This window comes from Sardina pilchardus, chromosome 24 (genome assembly GCF_963854185.1).
Source record: "Sardina pilchardus chromosome 24, fSarPil1.1, whole genome shotgun sequence".
Lineage (NCBI taxonomy): Eukaryota > Metazoa > Chordata > Actinopteri > Clupeiformes > Clupeidae > Sardina > Sardina pilchardus.
In genome coordinates this window covers 16795152-16817500 of record NC_085017.1, presented here as the reverse complement: position 1 = coordinate 16817500, position 22349 = coordinate 16795152, and the positions used below count along the sequence as shown (strand labels likewise).

The window sequence follows — 22349 nt, the reverse complement described above, 5'->3', positions numbered from 1 at the left end:
CCAAGGGTATCTGTCTCTAAAATCTCTAGAGGGTATCATTTACCATTTAGAATGGCAGAGCCGGCCGCTAATCTTGTAGCTAATGCAACAGTGAAAAGCATTCTCTTGTCCGCCATTCAGCGCAAACACACAGCGGAGTTGAGGGCATTGTCAAGGTGGGATCAGGGGGATTAAATGCGCGGGTGAAGACTATGTGCGGCAGACGCTGGAAATGCTTTATTTACAGCCTGCCGCATCACGAGAGATATGTAGGCCGACGCAGCGAGTAGGGACCTCGGGCAGCAGCGGCAGACGCAGGAGGGGGAGAGGGGAGGGGGAGGGGGGTAGTCGTCCTCAACGTGACCCAGTGAGCACCAGACAGACTGAGCTGCCGCTCTTCCCTCGCGTGTCCTCTTCTGCGTAATCGCTATAAAACGGGGTCTGCCGCTATCACCGCTGCGGCGGCTGGCACGAGCAGCACCGCTGCCAACTGAAGGGTGTTTGCGCGCTCGGTGCCATAATACACGGTTCATCTCCTCTGTCAGCCATATTCGCACAGAGGGCAGGCGGCACGTCTAGAGGTGCCCGTGCGAGACACCCCCGTCTCTCCATCTCTTACGCTTCCAGTAGCATTATTTTCTGTATTAGACCACATCTGTCTTCGCCCCACCTCTCCCTCTCCAGCGTCCCATTGTCATTCTATGTCTGTCTGACTGGCGCGCTGTTGTCCTCTCACTCTTGCTCCCTTGTCTGACTCCATCTGCGTCTCGGTCTCCGGCTTTGAGATTTACAGCTGGTCGCAGATTGGTGTGGAAGTCCCTCTCAAGAGACTGCGGGGCTTTAATAAAAGACTTCTAGTGGTGCCCCAGCATCCTTCGCGCTGATCTGTCAGCAATAGCATAGAAGTAGCCTCACATAAAACCTCGCACTGTCATGGACTGGGTAATATGAAAGTTCAAATAGGTGTAATATTAAAAGCCATAACTCATTAGGCCTTTTAGCCTACCACACAAATGTGAATTGGGCAACATTATGCGATGAAAGATTGAGGCCTCCACCTGCGCTGACTCTTAATGCATTCCTGTTATTACTTTTGATAGGAGAATTTAATGTGGTTAATAATTCGAGAAATTCAAATAGGCTATATTTAATTTCAAGTCACGATATGTTCCCCATTATAGACTAGGCTAGAATGATCTCTCTCAAGACAAACATAAACTACAAAGAGTCGGATTAGAAATAGACGAACATCTGCGATATTTAAATATTAGACATTGATTCGATTTTGTAAACATACCCAAAAAAATGGTTTACTAGAGTGCCCAATCATTTTTCACGAACGGGCCTACTTTGAATTGTAGTTCATATAATCGTGGTTCTGAAGCCATTTACACCCAAAGAAGTCGCACAATGTCCCAATGTCTGGACAGGTATAATTCCAGCGTTAGCATTTGTGGTGGATTACAGCGGTGACATCTGTGTCAGATATTAGTGGTACATTTTGTTCTGTGCCTCAGCTGTTTTAATGGGGACTGTCAAACCTCAGTGGAGGACAACCGAAAATGTATGCAACCATCGCCCCCTACTGGAGAAAATAAAAACAGCAAGAGGTATGGTTTCCAGATGGAAGGACTAAGGAACAACAGAAAGACAGATATTTCCTCCCTGGGAATTTCCCTAAAACTCCAGAAGTCATACCCATCTTTTTTATTTTATCCCTTTTGAATTACCATTGTTCTATGTTGCAGTAACAAAAAGTGCATCATGGAAATAGTATGTATCTTCACTTTTCAACCACAGAATTCAAATACATTGTATTAAATGGTTTTGAATAATTTCAGTGGTTTAGAAGCTTACTGCACCATTGGCTGCAGACTAATGCCATTGTTTAACAAGAACAATAGCAGTTTGTCCTATTGCATTGCTCAAAGCATCTTATAAATTAGTTAGATAGCCACTGGTGTTTTCCTTTTAACAGTGCTTCTCACAGAAGCATCGTCAGAAAGAAAGTTTCAGTTAGTTTTAAAACTTAGGCCCCCAGCCTAAGGCAGTTGGTCTGAAAGGATCAAATATTCAGACACTTTTTTTGTGAACAAAGGCTTGAAAGCTTGAAAAACAAGTTAGTTTTGAGCCCTTTCAAATATCATAACTATAATTTATTTCACAGGTCTTGATGTACCCCTTTAAATGGACAGGCTTTGAAAGATATGCCTTAATCCACTATAATGCATGATGTAGGTCTGCATGATGTAGGTCTGCAACCAATAATTATTTTCATTGTCAATTAATCTTTAGGTTATTTTCTCAATTAATCAATTAGCTATTTATATGTCAGAAGATTGTGAGAAAAATGTTGATCAGTGACAAGCCCAAGACTGTCCTCTATTGCATTGTTTTTTCCAGTCACTAAATATATCTAGTTTACTGTCAAGTTTAAAAGTCAATCAGAACATTATGAGTTTTTTTTTTTTTATCTTCTCAGCCAAGTATACTTGCGTATACAAGGAATTTGGTCTCTGCATTTATCCCATCCGTGAATTATTGGTATTTTAACCATTTACCAAAATAGTCTGTGGTTAATTTATTAGTTGACAACTACTTGATGAATTGATTAATTCTTGGAGCCCTTTTGGGATATTGCATAAGCATCATAAAAACAGATTTGTTTCAGACAAGACAACCAAGGGGAATCTGTGGGTTCAAGATGTCATCTGCTTGTTTTGAATCGCTGAAATATGACTCTCCTGGTGCTCCTCAGACTGCAGCACTGTCTACGCTTTCATCTCGTATATCACATACATAGAACGTTTTTGTCCCCCTCCACACAGATCAGAAGTAGATCAGTCTCAGGCTCTCTGACTCCCCGTCCACGTTAGTGAGTCTGAGTGTGTCTCCACAGCTCTCTGTACTATAAAGCGTGCCACAGTGAGATACTTCATCCCATCACTCCGTCGCTTCTCACAAAGAACACTCAAGCATCTAATAGACTCTCTGAGAGCCACTTGCATCAGTCGCAATCCATGGCCTGATTGAAACGAATGCTCGAGGACTTTTTAATTTGCTTTGCTGAAAGGATATGAATGTGATATTCCCAGTATTTAGATGATAATGTTTGAATTTCAATTATGAAGATGAAAACCATCTTTTGTTTCACTGGTAATTTTTGGATAGCCCAGTCTTGCAGTGTTAAAACTCTGCCTCTTGCAATTCTATAAATGCCCACATGGGAGCACTATAACACCTACCGATCAAATTCAGATTACAGAAGCACTGTGCTTACAATTAGTATTTAATAGATCCACTTAATATTATTGATAATGATTTCCTAAACATTATATTATATGTTTGCATATAATGGATACAATACACCAGACACCTCTCAATAAAAATATTTTTATTGCTACAACAATATTAGAGTCATAAACTCAGTATTGAACAAAGTGTTTGTCCTCAGCAGTTATCAATATATTCCTGGCATATGAAGCCAACCCAGACTGCAATAAAATTCAATAAAAAAGAGTGAAGGTTAACGTTACTCGGTTGGTGATCAGAGAGTGTGAGTGGCGGCCTATCAGAGAATAAGTGTCAAACAGAGTTGATGGACACAACTGACCTTCCCTCTGGGAGGAGTGTGCCGGTAACAATGGGACACTTTCACTACGTTTCTCCGGGCGCCTGGAAAGGAGATGAGACAGGCAGATTGTTTTGTGTTGTGTGTTGAGGATCTGAGGAAGAGCCGGCATCAGGAAGAGAGGGAGGGTGTTGGCGATGGAAAGAATTAGTGAGGGCAAAGGGCTGGAAAAGAAAAGAGAGAGAGAGAGAGAGAGAGAGTATGCCTTCACTTAATTGTTTGTCATTTTCTGTGAACCATCTTCGGGATGAGTTAGTATAAATTGAGTGTGTGTGTGTGTGTGTGTGTGTGTGTGTGTGTGTGTGTGTGTGTGTGTGTGTGTGTGTGTGTGTGTGTGTGTGTGTGTGTGTGTGTGTGTGTGTGTGTGTGTGTGTGTGTGTGTGTGTGTGTGTGTGTGTGTTTGCCCAGTGGAAGATTTTGATTAAATGTGGTACGTCTGAAGGCGTGTGAGTGTGTGTGTGTGTGTGTGTGTGTGTGTGTGTGTGTGTGTGTGTGTGTGTGTGTGTGAGAGAGAGATAGACAGAGAGAGAAGGAGGAAAAAAGGTAACTGTGAGCAGCCCCTCCACCCAGAGGTCTGGTGCTGCTATTCCTCTTGGCAACAGCGTGACGTGGCGTCTCCATCCAGCCTCCTGGGACTCTCCATCCTCCCCTGTCTAATTTGCCCCCGTCGCCGCGGGAGACATGGGGCCCTTAAATCTCTGCCCCGCCACACGTCAGGGACCCGGTCTCATCTCATCGCCGCGCTTGGCACCGCCGCCAGATTTATCTCGTCCTGCTCCTCGTGTGCCAGGGCACGCCGTCCACTCCTAAGCAGCTTTTCTGCTGTGCCGGCATAATTGATACGCTTGGACCCTAACGGTGCTTACTGTCCCCTCGTATCACTGAGAGCCAGTCACCCCTCACCCCCCCCCCCCCCCCCCCCCAACCGATAACAGGCGCAGCCTCTGGATCAGAGCTAGTCCAGATATATCATATCATCATATCTTACCCCCCCCCCCCCCACACACACACACCCCTAGAAAGGCATCATGTCTGCATTTCTTTCTCCTCTATAAAATCCTGTTTTGACTGTTTTGGTTCGGAGACTCGCTGAGACACACCCATCTTTGTCTAGCACGGCGCATCGCTGAATTTCAATTAAATCCGTGCTCACCGGCTGTGTAGTTTGGTAACCAGGCTACAAGCTGCCTCTCGCTGTGGCCGCGGGTTGCTGATCATCTATGGCAGCCAATATTGTGGGACAGGGATTGGGTGACAGTGTTGTAAAACAGGCCTCGCAGGGTGGGGACGGCAGCGGTGGAGGACTTAAAAAAAAAAAAAAATGTCATTGCCGCAGAGTAGGGCTATTAAAATGGCACCAGGCCAGGTATAGTAATTGACTTCTGAGGAATGGGTTGTTTGGTGCCAGGGCTAGGCTCAAGCCTCCATCTTTGAATGTAGCCAGAATCTGATAGTTGCACCAACAGGAGGTGGGGGAATAGAAGAAGAAATGCCCCCCTCGCTTTCCTTTGTCTGGATGGATTTCGAGGGAAGAATTTCAAGCTAATCCATTGTAGCAGCATTTATCCGTGGACAAATCCTCTGTAAACTTATCGCAGCGGGGAATTTGTGTGATGTCTAAATTAACACCTCAATGCAGAAAGACCGTTTTGTGTTCCAGTGTTTATAGACCCCAATTTCCTTTCTTCCAGCTCTCACTTCTGCAATACCCCCTTTTCCTTTTCTTCTTTCCTGCATACTTATTCCACCAGTTCTTTGTTCTGTTAGGTTTTCATCTATTGACTCCACTTCTGAATTCCTTTAAATTGTCACATTTGCTGTGTACCTTCCTTTCAGAGTCAATAGAACAATCAGAGGATGAAAACATTGGATTTCTTCCAGACTTTCATTATTCAGAGACACTGTACAACTCACTGTGACCTTGTAAGGCTGGAGTTTTCCCGAAGCAATTGTAATGCCAACTCATCATAGGCTAATAGGAGGTCAAATGTCACACGGAAATATGGAGGATTCAAATATTTCAGTCTTTCCACAACATAGTCACGTCACATTAAGAGACGAGGTTCATGATTTGGTATAGTGATTTACTATGAATAAGTCTATTTACATGTATGATTTCCTCTTCTTTAACTATGACAGCGGAACAAATTACAGCAGTCATTATTTATAAGACACTCTCAAGACAGGGTAGGGTTCTTCTCCATGAAGGGGGTAAAGAATACACACAGGAAATAGGGCAGCAGAACACACAAGCAGAACACATGGCAGTACACAAGTATGTCTTGAACAAAGGGACTCGTGATTTCATGGTGCCAATGTAAAATGGTGGAGATTAAGGCATTATCCTTCAAAATTATAGCTAATCAACATTACCTTGTAGAAATATGTTTTCACTTTGACATTAAAGAATTTTTATTTGGTAAATTATTGTAAAAAAATGATATATCCAATTTATACAATATGATAATGATTTCATTTATAAAAGCAAAAAAGGGAAACATATCAAAATTTGAACATATTGGGGTTGCATACTTTTCATAACCAGTATCCTGAAGGAGAAACTTGCCCTTCAATATTCTACACAGTCTACTAACTAGATCACAGAGATTTGCTATAGTTTTTGGAGTTGGATTTGGAAGAGTAAGAAAATAAATGCTAGTCAGTACAACTGAATAGAACAGAGATAATATTGTGCTGATACAGATTCCACAGGCACCCCCTCTGCTGCTGAAATGCTGTTTTTGAGAAACCGAGTGTGGACATATACAGAGAAGATAGCATTGTGTAATGGACCCGCTGAATACGCAACTGACTGTCTGGTCAGCAGACCAACAGTGGAGTCTGTCTGAGTGATATAAGTTGCTTACGTGGGTATCCTGAGACAAAGGAGAGGAGGGCCAGCTAGACAAAAAAAAAACTTGCGTTCTTTTCTTTTAAAGATGCATTTTCTTCTTCTACATGCTCCATTTCGCCTGACTATAGCCGTTTAATTCATATTTAACAAGTCTTTTCCTATTTTACGCCACTCGGCCCTCATTTGCACACCACTATAAGTCAAAACTGTATGTTAGATGGGTGGGGGGGATGCAAGAGACAGAAGTTCCAGCTATTGCACAAAAAATGCAAGTGCTGGTGATTTATCACAGTGAAGGATAAAAATGAAGATTTAAATTACAGCGACAGGTCTGGGAGTCTGCAGAATCGTCTCACTGCCTTGGTAGTCAAAATGTGATGACTATGCAGGTGGAGAGATGTGCGTGCTTCTCTCTCTCTCTCTGTCTCCCTCTCCCTCTCTCGCTCTCTCTCTCTCTGTGCATGCGTGCGCAGTGGAGCAGAGCTAAAGTGTGGTGATGGAAGTAAAGTGGTGGTGGTGGTCTTGATGGAGGGGTGGGGGGGGGGGGTGTTGGAGAGGGGTAGGTAAATGCATGACAGCTGATCTTCCTTATGGCTTCATGCAGCCTCCGTGCGCCTCGGTCATCAACCGAGAAAATGAACTGTCACCTGGTTACAGATAAACCGCCCCTCTACTTGTCAGAGCCGAGGTGCGCTGCCACATATGTGGGCGTGTGGCCGTTAAATTGCTCGGCTGCTTACATGCTCACTGTAATTGATACATGTGCAACTCCCCTGGGTCGCCTTCTTGGGGAGTCTTCAGTAATATGCAGTGAAAAGGAACGCTGCCTACTGACTAAGCTCCTTTTTTTTTGTCAGCAAACAGTTATTGGAGTTAAGTACCTGCATCAGCACAATTCACCCCCGTAGCAGAGAAGTGCACAGAAAAGCATGTACACAAAATGCTCCATATAGCACAACTCATCTGGAAAACAAAAATATATGAGGGCAGGAGCCTGCGGAAAATGGTATGTCATTATTGGGACTTACAGGCCCTAGGAACACACAGAGCACACAGCTTGCAGAATGTACAGTAGGCTGGGAATACTGCAATTCATCACTACCCATTTGCCTGTGCTACTGACTGTAACCTAGAGGGAAATTGTATGTAATGACTGTTCTGCCAGAAGCAACAGTTGAGCTTTTAATATGGACAAAACAGAACTGTTTGAAGAATGTTACAGTACCACCACTCCTCGAGATCATTGAAGTTGTTTGACCAATTTAGGTTGAAAATACTTGAAAACATGTAAACAAGCCAAGACACCAAAGGCATTTACTCTCCTGTACAAATGTGACAGTGTCTTCGTCAAGAAAAGAAACAAAGTTGAATGAAGGGGTAAAGGGAGTGGGAAATGAATCTCCTCAGGACCTGGTTATAGCCAACAAGCCACTCTGTGCTGTGGCCTGTGTTCCTTTGAGCAAAAGGGATTCCATTAGTTTGGCTGTATCCATTTCATTCCATGTACACTTGTACAGCCCCCCTGCGACAGACTGCCTCAAAGCGCCCTATTAGTGTCAGGGAAGGGATTAGGTTACACACACACAACCTCAGTCCCGAATCTACACTCTCCCACACCCAGTCCCCGTGTCGTCTTAATACAGGATTAGGATCATTTGGGCCAAGTTTGCTAGTGCAGACATCCAGCCTACGAGTACAGTACATCTAATCTTGTGTATGAATCTAAGCCACACGGTTTCCCTTCTGTGCACGTATTATTGCGCATGCTTTGTATGTTGTTGTGTAGTGGTAAGACAATGAAAGGTAAACTATGCAGAATTAAACTGCATGTAGGCATGATGAATGCATGGAGCCCAGCCTACCTGCTGTATTATGTTACACTGCTTGATGCACCTGATATACACGGAAAGGTACATCAGCCAATCCGGCATTGTCAACATTGGCACTGCTGCGCATACAGTACGTGTGCTTTAAAGTTGAGCCTCATCAACTGTCTATGGGAGCAGAGAGGCAGCCAGCCCCAGAGAGATAAAGGGGTTTCCAGCCAAAGCCCTCGGGGCCTTAACATTGAAGTAAATGAACTGCTCATTTGCCTCGTCTGTGCCAATCAGTTACCTGTTGCCCGCAGCTCAGGGATAGAGCTCCATAGGGCAGTTCAATCTCACTCGGAACTCAAACGACCGTGAACAGATGGTTGTTCCGTCGGAAAGTAAGGTGGCATGTTATTCCATACACATGTAATTATTATTATTTTTTTTAAGATATTTTTTTGGCTTTTATGCCTTTAATCAGACAGGACAGTGTAGGGTGACAGGAAACGAGTGGGAGAGAGAGTAGGGTGGGATCCGGAAAGGACCATGGGGCGGGATTCGAACCCGGGTCGCCGGCATGCGGTGCAGGTGCCCCAGCCAGTCGCGCCACGACTGGGGCCCACACACATGTAATTCAAGTGGCCCACAGTGGCTTCCTGCTGCAGCTCTCTTTAAGGTGTATGAATAACATGGGGGTGGGATGCAGGCCCAGTTCTGTCAGGGTTCCAGTATTCTCAGCTATCCCACTATCTGAAGGGTAGAAATGAGATGGAACGCTGTGGTGCAACTGGCTACAGCTGCCCGAACCACATTTGGGTCCAAGTGCCCACGGGGACCTGGATTCGAGTTTGGTCCGGGTCATTTCCCTATCCCACCTACATCTCTCCCTCTCCCACTCACTTCCTGTCAGTGACTTCCTGTCAGTGACTTCACTGTCCCATCATAATAAAGTCACCCCCAGCAAAGAAAGGACAGACAGACAGAAAGAAAAGAAAGAGAGAATGATGAGGATGGAAGGGGTTGAGGGTTGAACATGAGGGTTTCTTGAAACATGCAATAGAGATGGAGATGGAGCCGGAGCCATGAGCAGGCTGAGGTGATGGCTCAGGCTAAACAGAATAGAATAGAATATATACTTTTTTGATCCCGTGAGGGAAATTCAGTTCTCCGCATTTAACCCAAAATAACTGAATTAGTGAACACACAGCACACAATGAAGTGAATCACACAACCCAGAGCTGTGAGCTGCCTGCCCAACCAACGGTGCTCGGGGAGCAGTGAGGGGTTAGGTGCCTCGTGCAAGGGCACGTCAGCCGTGTACTGGTCGGGGATCGAACCGATAACCTTCAGGTTACAAGACCGAAGCCCTAATCAGTAGGCCACGGCTGCCCCTGCAAAACCTGATGGTGAACACATATCCACTAAAAAAGCTAACAGAGGAGGGCCACAGGCAGCACTGGAACCATTCCCTGAGCCTGGAGCTGGAGCAGGCGGTCGCTGTCCACATCCCCACTAAGGGGTCCTGTCAGGCCAGATGAGCTCATAATCACTCAGGGCAATGCAGTGACTGTGTGATGGATGGCACTGCCAGGGGGGAGAAAGGCAGAAAATGCACCTCCTGACTTCTCCAAATTTTTTTGCAGGTGCAGGCAGCCTGCAAAAGATGAACTCGGACTGACAGCAGAGCTACTCAGACATCTTGTTCACATAGGCAAATTATGCAAATGCGTTGCACTTCACACGCAAATGTGTAGTGGGAGACGTTGGCCAGATATGGCTTTCAGCGCAGCTGTAGGCCTATGCTGATGATGGAGCACAACTTTTTTTTAAGTTGTGCATGTCATGTGACAGTGTCAATGACAAAAACACTTGGACTAAGGTCTCGGTAGGTGTTTTGTAAATGGTTTCGCTTTTAACTGAATATTGATAGTTTCACTATAGCTGTGCCATCATTTCTGTGGCCCATTGCAGGACGATGTGAAGGATCACAAATATTGCAGCGCTGAGCATTTAATACCTACAAAGTTGTCAAATAGAAGGCTAAATGATCCACAAAATTAATATGACATGTTTAACACGTCAGTTTTCATTCGCAGGACACAGGCGGAGGCTACAGATGAGCGTAGCTGCCAGCGATGCACTCACGTTGGTTCGTTCCACTCCTCCCCCGCTGGACTAGAAAGTGATGGTAGTTTCTACTGTTTGAAGAGAAGGTCAAAATGCCTGCGATCGCATTGTGCACTCGAGAAGACGCTGTTTCGGGAGGACCATGCGTAAGTGTCCTCGCTATCCCGAAGATTATCCCTTGACAGCCTGATTTTTACGAACGGAAATGCCATATCCTTCCAGTTTGTTCTAAAGTAAGTATTTACTGTCAGTATGATGCCTTACGTGTGCATAGATGGTTGTTGCCATGTGTAGTGTTCAACCGGCGTTGTTATGGATGTTGGATGATGTGTCAGTAATGATTAACAAACTCTTTCATGATAAGTTAGGGCTGCATGTTTCCGGACGCAGTTGCCGTAAAAGGTAAAAGGAAGGTTTGCTGGATGCTGCGTGTGCAGAATGTAGCGTCATGAACCAATATGAAGTCCATTCACCGCTCAGCCTGTCATCACTCAATCTCATTCATAATTCAGGTCTCCCTTAGTCACCCCTATACTGTTATTACTCACACAGTTCACAGCATCCTTCTTTTCGTACGCTGTTAAGTTTAACTGATAATTCCAGCTCGCTAGGGTGAATTATTTCCCCAATTCGCAGACAGTAGGATTTAAAAAGCCCGTACATTTTATACTTAGGCTGTTACATAAGGAATCAAGGGGACTGGCATTTGGCAAGCCCCAGGTATTCTATGTATGCTTGAGCGCATATTAAACGGTAGCCTAAATGATGGAAATGTGTATCTTATCTTTAGTATGCCACGTCTTCTCAGTGACTTCTTCTCCAAGCCTCATCTGAGACTAAAAGCTCTTGTTTACATGCAGCTCTACACTGCAGGCAACTTGCAGTAGGACAGTAACCTACCCTGTTAGTTATTGCAATATATGGGCCGCAGCCTGGTACTGGGATATCCTCATCCGTAGCCGCTTAGCAACCGCACATCTCGTCACGACTCAAGGGTGGGACTCCAGTTGTTTAAGCATCGTCTTGAAATTTCTTACCGTAATCAGGCTAATACTTTTGAGTAGACAATAGCTGAGTTCTCTATGTGGTCCCTTAAATGTTTTGATGTGACTTCACATGGCTCCATGTTGCAAATTGAGTTCACGCTGTTTAAAAATAGAGATTGGCAAGATAAACCTCCCGAGGGCATTTGTCATATCCTCATCTGCCTTTGACAAGACTCGGCATTTTCGACCAAAGCAGGACATGACATGACTATTCTATATAGTTATCATTCATGAAATGTACAGTAGATAAACTGTCAATTCATGGTTGAAATGCAAAGAGATGTTTTTAGATCTTAAAGAACTCTGCTGTATGTAGAGTAAACCCATTGGGCCTATGGCCTCTGCCTCTTTTAATATTTTAACATGCACAGTGGGTTGCTCTGCTTGGATGGCCATGTCCTACATTAATTTACACAGCTTTGGAGTTCTGTTCTGTGCTGATCAACATTTATTTTTTTCTGTAGATACAATCATCTGATCTAAGTTAATCCTTTCCTAGCCAGGCTAATAGGGCCACTGATTATGTCTGGTTCCTCTTCAGAGCTAAGGCATGCAATGATGTCCCCACATTTATTGACCGTTGTGGTTTGGTCAGAGTACTGTAAGTGATGTCTGGCAAGTGGCAACTGAGTGCCATTCAAAATCCTTTTATTCTGACTGTCAAGACAAAATTAACCTATGTTCTCTTATAAATTACTTTTAGATATTGGCATGTCACACTCATTCAACAAGCATAATGGAAAGGACATCTTGTTAACATTGTATACCCTGCATGTTTTTTTTTAGGCACACGATTGGGTTTTTGCCTCCTCTATCGCTCCTCTTTGAGCTGTATACTATAATGGCTGTGTGTATCTTGTGCAGGTTCACAAAGCATTATCATAATAACCTCTCTACTGCTGAGTCATATCTGTGTGTTGAGAGCCAGATTCACATTATAGCTCTGGCAAATGTGGTCTGAGAGACACAAAACCAGACGTTCTCAACAGACAAAAGTGTTGTTTTTGTTTTGTTTGTTTGTTTTGTTTTTTTCCCAGATAAAATCATATTTGTTCAAGGCTGTGCAAATTCAGGTTTTTGATGCAGTGTCAGTCATCATCGTTACATCACATATGGCCTTTCTGTGTACTCATGGTACCATTTTCTCGTGGATCAATGCTGCAATATTGCGTATATTTTTATGTATGGAGGACAACAATCAGTATTTTTATAGGATATATACGGTACAGCTGCATGAAGCCCATTCCCATTTTGATCAGTGGCAATTTGCCTACTGTATGTTGAAACTTTTAAGTTCACCAGACTGCAGTTTTAAATCTATCTGAAAGGCTGTCTATGCACCCGCCATACCAGCTGAAAAACACGATTATCTGAAGATGTGAGGATTATATGAAGATGTTTTTCTTCTGGTACTGCAGATATTGTTCTGCATCTGTGTGGATTGTCTGGTAGGATGAAGGCATGGATTGCATCACTAGCATTAAGATACTGTAGTGTTGTTGTGATTCCTCCTCTTGTGACCAGCTACTGTAGATTAGGTTTCTTCAGCATAATTAAAGGTGCCGGCATGTGATGGGGGTGGTGGCAGAGTGTGTTGCTTTATCTGAATAAAAACCTCTTCCTCTTGTCTTGTTGGAAGCTGCAGGCTTTTAGTACCCACGTCCTCTGTTGTTGTTGCTGCTCGCTAACACCTCCACACCCCCCACACTCTATCCCATCCCATCCCATCCTTTGTCAATTTCATTTCCTTAATGAAAAGAGGGGTTTTCAAATCCGAGTTCAGTGCTTTTTCCCTCAGGAGTCAACAACAACCAGCGCAGCGTTTTAATAATTGAAAGGGCTTCCCCCCCTCCCCCCTCCCCCCTCCTTCACTCCATCAGAACAGTTTTAGTGACAGACTCTTATGGCCTCAGTGCACTGGTTTTGTGTTGTCCTCAGAGCAGGGCTGTGACCTGCCTCTATCCTTCCACACACCCAGGCTGACACGGGGTGCCTCTCATTCGTGTTTTATATATCCTCCCTTCCTTCCTTCCTCGGTCCTTGTTTCTCACTGATCTGGATAAAGAATGATGGGGCGGTAACAATGGGATAGTCTATCCAGTGCTAGGTAGAGATCAGTGGGATCGAGTCTGGAGGACCGAGCATCGAGGATCGAGGAGGGATGTCTTCTTCAGACTCTTCTGTGTCTCAGAGCTTCAACAGTATTATTTGCATGGAGCTTATCGATCCGTAGCGGGTTTTTCCCCTGCTGACTATCAAATGCAGTAGCACTTGTGGTCCAGCATGGGAATGGTGTTGCACTGAGGGGGATTTACCACAACATGCCATGCCTGGGGTTAGGTGGCGGTGGTGGTGGTGGTGGTGGTGCTGCTGCTGAGGGGTTGGATTTACTTTTGACAAACACTCCGCAACCTGCCGCCCCTGTTGAGCTGCCCCCTTCTGCTGAACCTGTGCAATTACACACCAGCAACCCTCGACTTATCCTCCACTCCTTCCAGAACGTTCTGTCGAGGAAACAGTTTTTTCCTGCTGGCAGCTGATTCAGTGCTGATCCCCTCACTCCTTTCTGCCAGACGCTTGGAAAGGAATCTGCCATGTTATCAGTGTTCTTCCTACAGCTGCAGCTGGGAGAGAAAATGGAGATGGATCTGTGTTGTTATACACACACACACACACATACACACACACCCTTCCCCAGGAGTGTTTATCTGTGGGCCAGATGCTAACTAATTACCACTGTCATCACGTCTGGGCCAGGTGTTAGCAGTGTATTATTAGCTTGATGAGGACTGTCGGTTCCCGTCCAAATCCATAAGCCTATTTTGATTGTGCAGTGGCGGTGATCATCAGACCAGGGAGTTGGGTCATGTGACCCGTTTGCACAGATGTCTTCGGTTTGATTGTGGCTAGCTGCTAATGGACAGTGTGACTGCTGATTTATGGGTGCTGTGACTGCTGTGTCGGGAACGTGTGTCTTCTTCTGGCTCCAGAATGCTGTGTGTGTGACCAGAGCTGAGACTGAAACATGTCTGCTAATAAAATAAAGAGATCAGATTAAGTCTCTGCCACACACGGGGGCCCATGTTGGTCATCATAATCTGAAAGATCTGAATCGGTTATGTTATGTACAACACTTATGAGTGAATCTGCCTGTTAATTGATCTTCGTAACATTTCTAAACGAGTCGACTCTTCCTATTTATGTATTAAAACCAATAGATCATCTAGATATATGATTATTAGAAGCCGACCCTTTTTGATATTAAGTTCCCACTGCTTCCACAAAGCTAAATTAACCTATATCAGCGCTTATGTACACGTAACTGTATTACAGACCTATCTATCTATAATGCCCCCCTGGAGCCATCGGCCAGACGGGCTACCTGGTTCTCCCAGCTAGGCACAACAATGGCCTGATGCCACCGTGCTATGCTATTCTGGGCCCTATTAGCCCTCAGTAAGACGGAGGATGTGCTGTCTGCTCCTGGCCCAGAACGCGCTGACTCTACTTAAGGGCAGGAATGAAGAGGCCGTCCCTGGTCCCCCCTTCTCTCCGCCCGATAATGCTCTCTACCTCTGGTCTCGTGTCTGAGTGGGCCGACGCGGGGGAACGAAGACGGGCAGCTTTAATGAGTCTGAGTGGCAGACACTGAGATGGCCTGTCAGTTTGTCTGACCGCGCGGCTGTCTGAATGTCGGTCCGTGTCTTGTTGAGGTCACAGCTCCTCACTGGCCAGAGTATGCCCGCTGGTTGCTTTTGAATAAGTGAGACTTTTTAAAACACCATAATTGTTTCAATTATAAGTCCTAATACATCATTAAAGTGGAAAGAGCATCCCTTAATGGAAGCTGTTAAAATGATGGGGCGAGGAGTAAAAAAAAAAAAAAAAAAGGCTTTCAGAAATGTTATAACTCTCCACGTCCTCTCTTGGGTTCCATCGTGTACCAAGCAAAACTGCACAAAGAGAGGGGAGGAGTGATTTGTTATTCTGATGCATACCTCATTTCACAGCTAAATGGATGCCCTGTTTGAAGGATGTTGTATTTTTTTTCCCTACATTGCTTTCTCCCGCAGTGTTGAAAGATGTGTTGCCTTCAACAGTCTCGTTTCTCCCCTTTATTTGGGCTCTCCCAAGGGCAGCATCTGTTGCTCTGGCTCGCGCACTATACTCTGCTGGGGCTGGCGTTTGTAAATGTTATTATTCATACCTTATTATACACTGAAATGGATAGGCTCGCCTATACAGCACGCATCTGTTTTCCATCTCTTTTAAGTGACCCACTGAGACCAGGAATGGTTTCCATCATTTGCAGGAAAGTCAATGTGCCAGGCTGCCTTTTTTGCAGCGGTTCTGGCTGGCCACAGGATGAATGGTCTGGTTGTCCGTATCGGATGCTGTGACCACCACGTCCTTCAAAAGGCATCATGATCGAACTCTCGTTTTGAAAACGGTTGTTTGTTCCTAGTAGTACACCGAGTCATTTCACAATTTGTGTGCTTCATGGATAGATGTGCATAGAGAGCTTTTCTCTCCGGCGTAAATCCGTCACAGCTCTCTGCATTGTTGATTCTTTTTTCTTTTGTCATCTGCGAGGTCTATTTCAGTGAGGATTTATTTTATTTTATTTATTTATTTTTATGTAAGCCCAGTGAGTGACGCAGGGTCTTTCTTGGAATGACTGAAATATCAAAATAACGAGCAGCTTCTCTCTCTCATCTTTTCATCTGTCACCCCTAGAAGATGCCAACCTGTCCGTCTGCTGACATATCTGTCTATTCATCATTCAATATCTCTCTCTCTCTCTCTCTCTCTCTCTCTCTCTCTCTCTCTCTCTCTCTGTATGTATATGTTTTGGCCCCTTTCTTTGTTTTGGTCTTTAATCTACCTCCTCTGGCTTCCCCATTGTTTTAGGGGGAAGGGGGGGGGGGGGGAAGATGGGCAGATAGAATATCACTGACTTTATTCAGTGCAATCAGCATCGGAGCCTCTTCTCCCCGAGTCCCTCGTCATGTATAATGGATATGGGCCGTGCTTGAGTGAGTCCGTGGCCCTCCTGCGCTTGATCTGTATACGTCCCTCAGATTTGCTCCCAGTGTCCTGCTTCCTGTGTCGTCTCCATCTGAACACAGAATGGGGTTTTGTCATTTGGTGATTGCACCTCCAGTTGGATGGATGGATGGATGGATGGATGTAGTAATCTGTGTGTGTGTGTTTGTGTTTGTTTTTCTGTGTGTGTGTGTGTGTCAGGTGTGTGTGTGTGTGTCAGGTGTGTGTGTGTTTGTTTTTCTGTGTGTGTGTGTGTGTGTGTGTGTCTGTGTCAGGTGTGTGTGTGTGTGTGACAGAGAGAGAAGCTGATCAGCTTTTTAAAACAGCAGACCTGTTTCTCACTTGCCTCCACACACACGCCTGCCTGGCGCTCCAAACTAGGTCTCCTCGGCCCCTGGCATTAATTATGAAGCGCTCTCCTCCAGCAGGCTAACCTTTTCATGAAAAAGCAGCACGGCCTCAATGGGAATGGTTTTACTTACAGCACACCATGCTCGTTAAGGTAATTAGACACCAGGTCAGCCTATCACTTCTCGTCCTGGACGGCTTTGATGTTTATCTTGTCGTCTTTTAGACATTACAGCATGGATTGTAGCAAATCAGAAGGCACTTCTGCTCAGGGAAGTACTTTATTGGTGGGCTCTGCGCACCGAAGTATGCTTGAGTATTTTATAGAGTGCTCATGGCAGTAATTGCTTGATGTCTTCAGATGCTTCATAACTGTGAAACAGGCTAAGTGGCTTCCAGAATCATGCTGCCCTGTTTGCTTGTAAGAGCTACAAACAAAGTCAGCAAGGACTGCGCAAGGACATGGAATATCTCTTTTTAGAAAATGTGTTGTGAACAATTGCCAGACATTGATACTGTTGCTTTTATCAGGGCCAAACTCTTGTGTCTTATTAATCCAGCACGAGTTTGTGTTTATTCTTCAAGTTCCTCAAGTCATTATTCTCTAGCAGGAGGCTTTCTGACAGCTTTCGGCTTCCGCTGATGCCATCTCTCTCTCTCTGCCAAATGGGGAAGTGTTGCCCGGTTACCCCTCTGCAGTGCAGCTTTACAGTCCAAAAATATCTGCACGTCCTCAAGCTTCAAGGCTCCCATTTTTTTTGTGGAGGAGATGGGTGTGTCTTTTTATTTTCAGGATGAAAATAGCTGCTTTTTCTTCAAAGGTTTCGGAGTGTGCTTTCAGGGAAGCTTCAGATACTCGCTGTGATAATGCGGAGCGGAACACAGACACTGCCTTGTCACAGGCAGTCATAGCTTTGGTGTTTTCTCTCTTTTTTCCTCTTCCCTCCATCGTGCTTGCTTTTTCCTCATCTACCATGCTTACACAATCTCCCTGTTTTGCTCAGTCTCCACTCCCTCTTCTCGTCTTCTCTCTCTCCCCTCTTCCCCACACACATCTCTCTCTCTCCCCCTCTCCACCCACCTGCCCCTGTCTCAAAGGGAAGTTAATTTGGCTTGGTTGTGTCAGGTGTGTGTGTGTGTGTGTGTGTGTGTGTGTGTGTGTGTGTGTGTGTGTGTGTGTGTGTGTGTATGTATACGTGTGTGTGTGAGGGACAGAGGGAGAGAGAGAGACACACACACACACACACAGTGTTAACCTGACACCGTCAGGTAGAGCCGGTGATCCTCTGGCTGTAACCTAACCTCCTCTCCTCTCTCCTCTCCTCTCCCCTCCTGTGCTCCTCTATCTCAGGTCTGCAGCTGAAGGCTTGTCGCCCGGCCAGCACTGCTGCTCCTTCTGCATCGTCCTCAGCACCAGGAGGGTGTCGCTTCCCAGGGTGTCGAGCAGCAGGGGACATCAGCGCCATGTTCAGCACTAAGAGGTCAGTGTCGGGCCAGAACTGTAGAGGATTATGCGTGTTTGTTTGTTTGTTTGTTTGTGTGTGTCACAAAATGCAAGCATTTGGTCGCAGTCTGGAGCCGTGTTTAATTCTCTCTATGGCTAATAAACTCCCGGTGGCCAGATGATGGATTCTGTTATCTTAGCACGGTGCAATGTGTTTGCGTCGTTCAGACAGAATTATGTTTAGGTAATTATTGCACAACTTTTATGATGTCGACTTGGAAAACAAATACTGAGGTCCGGATCTCGGTGACCTCAATGCTCGGTATGGCCATATGTGAATGGGAGTCTTTGGGTCTGTCTGTGTATGTCCTCCTTGAGATTGATTCCTGGGCTTACAGTCCTTGGTCAATATGGAAAAATGCAAATCTGTGCAATTAGCACAATGGCTGGGGAGAGAGGGGGCATAAGAGGATAGAAACTAGCTATCAGAAGTCTTCAAACAATCTAATCGATTAGGCTTAGTGTTGTCCTCTCTCGGACTGTTTTAATTTAAAATTGTATTGCTGTGTGTGTGTGTGTGTGTGTGTCTGTGTGTGTGTGCCAACCTGTAGAAATGGTTGCAGGTACATAAGTCACATTCATTTTATCATAAGTTATTGATGCTACACCACTGATTAAAAAAAAGCTGTGGCGAAAAATGATTTGCAACGAGACCACTTTATCAAAGCACCACATAAATCTGTCAGTACCGCCGGAATTAATTTCCACCTCAATCCACTTGCTTGCACTTTTTTTTTTTTTTTGTTCTCACCTATTTTTTCTCACATTTGTTCACAAACGCCTCCACACTGGATGTGTTAGTTTCTCTTTCTGCTGATGCAAGTGTTATTCCTGCTGATAGAAAGCCATTCTCTTGCCTGGAAGCAGCACAGCACAGCGCAGCATATTACGGGGGGGCATAGCTTCTTGCCCAGGGCACACCTAGCGGTGGGGATTGCACCTGCGGAAGCGCGGACTGTCCTGGCCGAGCTGTCACTGTGAGGTGACACATTTCAGGAGACCGGTGGAGGCGGTACGTCGCCATTGGCTGAGGGCTTCTGCTGCTGCCTGTGGCGGCCGTCACTGCTGAGCTGTCAGTGTCGACCTCCAAGCAAGACCGCCGATGAGTGACATCTGCCCGGTCATGTCCCCGACTGCCCAGACATCAGCATCTGCGTACGCACGAAAGCGGGGGCGGGGGGGGGGGGGGGGGTGGGGTGCACGGTCATGGTTGGACACATGTGGGTGAATGTGAACTTGTTTGTCCTGAAGAAGAGGCAACAAAGTGGGAGGGTTGCGCTCAATCTGCCAGCCAGGGCGGTCCAGGTCTATCGATCTCAATTAGTGAAGGTGCCTCTGGTGTTGGCAAATGCAGTGTCAGCTGTTTGGTGTGGATGTGTTCCTCATAATCAGAGCAATGTCCGTGAATTATCCAGTCACTGAATCCTTTAATGAAGCTTTGAATGGGACACTTGGAGTCGACTGCTAGGCATTGCCCCTTTTGAAGGAATATTAAGTATTTGTAATGACTTCTTGTTTGTTTTCTGCCTTATTGCCATTGCTTTGTTTGAATCTAGTCTACCTTTTAAAAATAAGCACATCATACTTGCACACCCTTGCATCCTCACTCACCCTACTCACCCCACATACACACATCTCTCTTGTCCTCTCTCTGTGTCTCTGTCTGTCTGTTTCTTTCTGTCTCTGTCTCTATTTCTCTCTCTCTCTCTCTCTCTATTTCTCTCTCTCTCTCTCTCTCTGTCTATCTCTCCTTCAGTCTCCCAAAGGTACACACACAAACTGTGCCAGACAGTAGCCCGTTTTCCAGACAGGAGTGTTTTCTCTCGGGCGTTGCTGTCTAACACACAGAGGCGCGTCCAAAGTGACAAAAAGTTTGCCATGCCTCAGGGACGTGGCGAAAGATTCTGGATCTTTCCATAAATGTAGAGGAATGCACACTTTCAGGGCCATCCTGAGATCTTTTTAGCTCAATGGGCAGTAAAAAAAAAACAAAAAACAGACAGGGCAGTAAACTGTCAAGTACTGCCCAGCCGCTTATGATTCAGCAGACGTGCAGAAAAGGCCGATGTTGGTCAGCTTCGGGCCCGGCCGCTTACGATTCAGCAGACGTGCAGAAACGGCCGATGTTGAGTCATCGTTCCTCGGGGGGGCTCGGTCGCAGAAGGAATAATCTACATTCAGCAATCTCCTCTGATGGTGTGAAGACAGAAGAGGGTGCCCACCCACACAAGATTGCCCTGTCTCTCCCTCTTTATACCTCCCTCTGTCTTTTGAGCTCTCTTTCCCACTTTAAATCCTTTTAATGATTTTTTTTCCCTTCGACCAATGCGGTCGAATTAAAGGATTGTAAAGCCATAACTGACTTTCTTTTTTCTCCCCTCTGCTTTATCCCTGTAGTTTTCTACTCCATCTTGTGACCTCCTAGATTGTTTTATGAGATTTATATAATAGATGGAAGGGTTTTGTGTTGTCCTCCATAGAGAAGAAGCGTTTTTTTGCTCCAAGCAGCATCATTCTCTGTCTTGTTAACATTATTGCCAACCCAGCAGTGTACTGTATGTGATGGCATGCTGTCTTTAGTATGGACCATAACACTAACAGTAGGGGAGGGGGGGGTTGCACTCTAGTGCAACATATTGTGTTTGTGTGTGTTGTGGACAGAACTTCCACATGTTTTTTTCCCCACTGCAATCGATTGGCCTTGAGAATTCATAGTGTTCATGTTCATAGAATTCATGGAGTGGTATGTTTTATGGGCTAGTAGCCTAGATGTTGGGCCACTGATCATTAAGGTGCAGTTTTGCTCCTGGGTTCTAGGAAAGTCTTTCTGGCATTACATAACAACCCCCTCCACCTCCCCTTGCACGCCCCCTCCTTCCTCCCTCCCTTCATACACACAGCTGTCAGCCGTCGTAATAAATGTTCCCATGTGGCTGCCTAGATATGCACAGTCAATCCCGGCGACAAGTTGGGAAGATGAAATATCCCCCCTGAAGCAGCGAGGCCAGGTTTAATGGGCAGCCTCGTTGCGTCGTATCAAACCGCAGCATCTCTCCGTTTCTCATCCGTGTGTGGAATGGATGCTGCGTGTTTATGTGCTTACTTGACTTTTTATCCCTCTCCACGCCCCTGAATATTTGTATTTAATAATCTTTATGAAGACAAGGCCCATCATCCCCCCCCCCCCCGTTCCCCGTCTCCTTTATTCTGCATGCCATGCCTACATGTCAGAGCTGCGGTAGGCGGGTGATGAAGAGGGTTTTGAGTGGGGCTTTTTTGTGTTTTGTTTTACCTGTAGTGAGGATGGCTGTATTTGATCAGGTGTCCTGTCCAAAGATTGACCACTGCACTCCTTCCAGCTCAGAGGTGGGTAGTTGGCCTCAACTTTGCCAGACTTCCTCTTACTGTGTCCGTGGCAGCACTTTGTGTTTGCTGTTTGTATTTGATCCCACCTCCAGGCTGGTGTCCCATATGAACCAATTAGGTTTCAGGCACAGCTTGATCAGAGGTAGCCTGCCTTAAAGTTGGGCAATGGAAAGGTGAAGGACAAGAGGATTAACTCCGTCGCTCATAAATAAATCCTCTATAGGCAGTCCGTGACCGACCAAATGTTTCAGAGCTGACGTGCAGCAACAGTGAAGAGTAAAGAGTTTACCTAGAGAAATGGAACAAAATGGAGGATGCTCAAACACTGAATGCTGCGCTGGAGACACATTTCGTTCACTTTCACATTGGCTTACGTCGTCTGTTGTAGAGGTGAATCGGGGCTCCGTCGCATTTCTCCTGTCACCTCCATGGAAAAAGTTGAACATTTTGAACTTTTGCTGCACCAACGGAGAGCAACGCCAAGGCATCAACCAATCAAATTACTGTTATGCTTCAAGGCATACACCATAGTACACACCCCCGAATGTTGGGGAGAACCCCATCAGCAAACAATAATGCAACACAAGCGTATGAAAGTAGGATCAGGGAAGCCAACAGCAGGTTGCAACTTTATGCG

The 22349-nt window shown here is 45.5% G+C and overlaps 1 protein-coding gene across 2 annotated transcripts in view; it reads left to right on the top strand.

The window, feature by feature from the left end:
* The first annotated feature begins 10504 nt into the window (after positions 1 to 10504).
* Positions 10505 to 22349, top strand: part of oxr1b (oxidation resistance 1b) — a 75750-nt gene continuing 63905 nt past the window's right edge. Inside the window, exons 1-2 of one of the 2 annotated variants that reach the window (XM_062529170.1) lie at positions 10505 to 10635; positions 18194 to 18323. In XM_062529170.1, coding sequence (XP_062385154.1) covers positions 18307 to 18323 — 17 coding nt within the window. In that variant the 5' untranslated portion in view covers positions 10505 to 10635; positions 18194 to 18306. The remainder of the gene's footprint in view (positions 10636 to 18193; positions 18324 to 22349) is intronic. The other variant, XM_062529169.1, reaches the window with a different exon arrangement.